The sequence below is a fragment of the Athene cunicularia genome, assembly GCF_003259725.1.
Source record: "Athene cunicularia isolate RWA chromosome 21 unlocalized genomic scaffold, athCun1 chr21_part1, whole genome shotgun sequence".
Lineage (NCBI taxonomy): Eukaryota > Metazoa > Chordata > Aves > Strigiformes > Strigidae > Athene > Athene cunicularia.
The window spans coordinates 957019-961121 of NW_020799127.1; the positions used below are offsets into that span (position 1 = coordinate 957019).

Here is a 4103-nt window from a genome sequence, read left to right on the forward strand (position 1 = left end):
GGGGGGCGATGGGGTCTGGGGGGGCCGTGGGGCAGGGCTAGAGCTCCAGGCCCAAGGGAGCTGTGGGTCCAGGGCTAGATATGGGGGGCTGTCCTTGGGGCTGGGGGCAGTCAGGAGGGGCAGTGGGGCTGGCAGAAGAGGGGGTGGCCCTGGGGTGACACCACCACGCCCCCCCCAGCCATGGAACCGAGCGCGGGGGGGCGGAAGGAGAGGCCGAAGCCCCGGGAGCCGGCGGCTCGCCTGGAGAAGGCCAAGCAGAAATCAGCCCAGCAGGAGCTGAAGCAGAGGCAGAGGGCGGAGGTGAGCGACCCCAGGGCTTGAGGGGGGAGGAAGGACGACGGTAAGGCTGGGGCCGAACCCGCCCCCATCGCCTCTCTCTGTCCCAACCCCCGCCCCTCGCAGATCTACGCCCTCAACCGAGTGATGACAGAGCTGGAGCAGCAGCAGTTTGACTCCTTCTGCAAGCAGATGCAGGCCTCCGGCGAGTGAGGCAGCACACACAGCACCCCCAGACAACCCCAGCCCCCCTCGCCATCTGCCGCCCATCTCCTTTTGTAACCCTTTTGTTATTTATTATCGAATAACCACTTTTTTTTTAAATAAAATCTGTGGTGGTTCCACGTTTCTCCGGCTCCTGGTCCCTCAACGGCGCCGGCAGCTCCAGGCCAGCGCTGAGTGGGAATGGCGTGGGGGTGGCCGGATTGGGGCCGGGTGCCAGAGCAGCTGTGGCTGCTGGTCACCAGCTCCGGCCCTCCTCACACCGAGCCAGACCTCGGCCCTGCCAAGGGACAGGGTCCTGCCCTCCCAGTGCCTGGATTCGGCTGCACAAGTTGGGGAAAATGGCGGGGGCTGCGTCCAGCTCTTGCAGCTGCTTGCGCCGCAGGAACCACCCCGGGGACCCCGAGTGTTTCTGTCCGCCACTCGGCGCAAGGTTTGACCTTCGCTTCCTTCCTCCACCCACACGCCCTCCTCTTTCCAGCCGCTGCTGTCCGGCATCCTCTGGCTTTCCAGAGAGTCCAAATCACCAGTTTCAAATCCCGCTTTCCCCTTCTGCCTTCCCCCCCCCGCCCCATGCCCCAGGGAGCAAACAGCGAGAGGGGGGGAAAATAAAACATGTTAGAGAGATTATTTCCCTACAGCGATGGGTAAAATAATAAATACCAAAACAATGCTGGTGCGTCAGGTTTCAAAACCCCTCTGGAGATTTGATCGGCGGCTTCCTTCCCCCAGGGAGGGGGCGTCCTCGTTTTTGGGGGTGTAAACCTCCCCCTTGTAATAAATTAACACTGTACAGCGGGAGAAATCCCTAAATTTCACGTTCCTCCGCGCAGGGAAGGGTTTGGGGGGTCTCTGGAACGGGGCTGTTCTTGTAACAGGGGATGGAGATTTGCTCACGCCCCACCCCTACGAGGGACAGGGTGTGGGAAGGGAATTTTGGGGCTCCCCTGGAGCGGAGCCTTTCCTACTGCTCAATTACTTCCCTTTTCTTTTCTAAACAGGCTCCCGCCGCAGGTTGGATTTGGTGAGAAGAGCAAAGGGAGATCCCAGTGGAGGAGGCAGCACCCGAGAGCGAGGAGGAGGAGGAGGAAGGCTTTACTAGGCATTAGGCAAAGATGGGTTTAGGCTTTGCAGCTCCAGACAGCGAAGGGGAAGATGATGTAGGATGTCGACCAGGCGAGGCAATAGACGGAAGCCACCGCCATCGGTGAGAAGAGGACGGCCACCACCCCTACGGATTGGGAAAAGCCTTTGGGATCTGCTCCTTCCTCCTCTGCCGCCAGCTCGATGGGTTTAATTACCCCCCCGCCTTGATTGTGTCCCCATCTTTACCTCCGGCGTAAACCAATTTCTTCCAGAGCTGGGACTCCAGCACCTTGTCATGGGGGTAGAAACCCCGATCGACCATGAAGAGGATCATGACGATGGCGGCGACACGCAGCAGGGTGACGTTACCTCCCGTGAGCAGGAAGGTGCCCGCCAGCAGCGAGGAGGCGTAGGGACAGGGCAGCCCCCGGTAGGTGAAGGGGATCCCTGCTGGGTGCCAGATATTCAGCCGGGGAGGGGGAAATCACCCAAAAAACCCCACCCCGATGCGCCTCCTGAAAACTTGGCTTACCGCTGGAGAAGAAGCAGAGGCGAGCGAATACAGCCATCACGTAGGCGATGGCCAGTAGCCCATCCAGGACTCCCTGTGGCTGCAGCAGCAGAGCTGTGGCCAGCCCGAAGGTGGTAAAATCGGCAAAATCATCCAGTTTGGCACCTGCGGGCAGTGAGCGAGCAGCTGCCAGATGGGTTGGGGAAGGAGGGAGAGCCGGGCGGTGGGTTGCCGGAGTGGCAGGATGGACTCACCCAGTGCCGAGCAGGCGTTGAGCTGTCGGGCAACGGCTCCGTCAGCCAAATCGAGCAGAAATCCCACCAGCAGCAGCCAGCATGAGTGGTGGTATTGCCTGGGGTGGGGTGGAGAGGGCAAAAATGGTGTGACCCCCCTTGACAACCCACCCTGATTTCACCCAATTTTCTCCTTTTTCCCCACCTGTTGATGCTGCAGAGGATGGAGGAGAGCCCTGCCACCAGATTGGCCATGGAGAGCCCGTTGGCAGCGTTTTTCCGAATGAACTCCAGCGTCCGGCCCTGGCCCACTCGCTCACTCAGGAACAGCTTCTTTGTGGACTGGAAAACACCTGCAACGTGCCAAGGTGGCCGGTGAAGTGCAGGACCGACGGCCACTTTCCAACCGGGGAGTTACTTAAACCCTCCCCGAGGTAGCAGGTCGGTGCTGGGGAGGGGGGGACAAAGCCCCGCAGCTCCCCTCGCCTCCTCCAGCGCTGAGAAGGGGCTGGAGATTTTGGGGCATGCTGCCAACAGCAGGAGCCTTGCTGGCTGTTCCCCTCCTCAAACCGAAGCCCCCAAAAGCCTTTTTAGCAAGTGGCGAAGTTTGTTGGGGTTTTTTTGGGTTTTTTTTTGGGCCCTGCGTCTTAACTACCCACTGGAGGCAAAAATAAAACCAAATAAACCAATAAAAGAAGCACAAAAACAACAACAACAAAAAAATAAAACCAAACCCAAGCTTAGACTAAAAGCCAACCCCGGTTTTAAGCTCTATTGATCTTATATACCTATATGGCTAAGCTTTAGAGAAAGAGTTTAAGGGTCATGTCCTACTAGTGGGCTTTGCACCCTGCCTTTGCCGTGGTCCCAAAGCCAGACAAGCTGGTGAGATCCTTCATCTGAAAGAAAACAGCACGTCAGAGCAAAACAAAAGCCACCCCCTCCCCTCACCTCCCCCCTTTACCCGCTCCCGGCTGAGCCCGGGCCAACTCATCGCCGTCCCGGTGCCACAACGCCACCAAAAACTGCTCCCGAGGTGTAAAAAAAAAACCAACCAAAACCAAGCAAAAACCAAACATCGTTTGCAAGGGATGAAAATATATTCCTGGTTTGGGGAATCTTGATGGGGTCAGCAGCTCCGTGTGCCGGCGGTGACCTTTGGACACCGCGCCCCGAGCCGCTGGTGCAGGCTGAGCCGGGCGGCTGGGGATGGAAAATCCCCCTCGATCTGCTGGGGTGGTCACTCCGCCGCCTCCGATTTTACCGGCTCCGGTGGTTTCTGGGGGGCCTGAGCACATGCCTGGTGCTGTCCCCCCGGCTTTTTTACCTTGGTTGGGGCTAAGCCACTTGGGTTTGGGGTCTCCAGAGGCAAAAAGAGGGAAAAGACGGTGATCTGGGGGCTTGCCGACACCCTCCTCACCCTCCCCAGCACCGGGCAGAATCAGGCCCCCGGGGGGGGTTATTGGTGCCGCTGCCACACCAGATCCAGGCACCGACGAGCATCACAATCTCCAGGCATCTCCACGGCACCCAAACTTTGCCGTTCTTGAAATTCCGAGCCCCGAAAGCAAAGAGACGGGGTGGGAGGGACTCCCCAAATCCACGCCACTGCCTGCGCGTTTTATTACTACTTCTGGGGTAGAAAAGTGTGGGTTTGGTTCTCCTGTTTGATCCCATATGCGTTATGGGGGGTCTCTTCCCCACCAGGGCGGTCTCACCCCCCCAGGGCTGAGGGAAAAAGGGTGTTCCACTGGTTAGGTGCAGAAGGAACCTGG

The 4103-nt window shown here is 58.8% G+C and overlaps 2 protein-coding genes across 5 annotated transcripts in view; one reads left to right on the forward strand and one right to left on the reverse strand.

The window, feature by feature from the left end:
- The first annotated feature begins 128 nt into the window (after positions 1-128).
- SVBP (small vasohibin binding protein) lies at positions 129-603 on the forward strand. The gene is made up of 2 exons (XM_026862714.1): positions 129-300; positions 403-603. The coding sequence occupies exons 1-2, from the start codon at positions 181-183 to the stop codon at positions 487-489; spliced, it is 207 nt and encodes a 68-aa protein (XP_026718515.1). The 5' UTR covers positions 129-180; the 3' UTR covers positions 490-603.
- Positions 604-1095: 492 nt separating this feature from the next.
- TMEM269 (transmembrane protein 269) overlaps positions 1096-4103 on the reverse strand; it is a 3493-nt gene continuing 485 nt past the window's right edge. The window contains exons 2-7 of one of the 4 annotated variants that reach the window (XM_026862703.1): positions 3163-3227; positions 2534-2681; positions 2350-2447; positions 2117-2260; positions 1831-2034; positions 1096-1729 (exon numbers count right to left, since the gene is read on the reverse strand). In XM_026862703.1, the coding sequence (XP_026718504.1) occupies positions 1620-1729; positions 1831-2034; positions 2117-2260; positions 2350-2447; positions 2534-2583 (606 nt within the window). In that variant the 5' untranslated portion in view covers positions 2584-2681; positions 3163-3227 and the 3' untranslated portion in view covers positions 1096-1619. Of the gene's footprint in view, positions 1730-1830; positions 2035-2116; positions 2261-2349; positions 2448-2533; positions 2682-3116; positions 3228-4103 lie in introns of all 4 variants that reach the window. The other 3 variants (XM_026862702.1, XM_026862700.1, XM_026862701.1) reach the window with 3 other exon arrangements.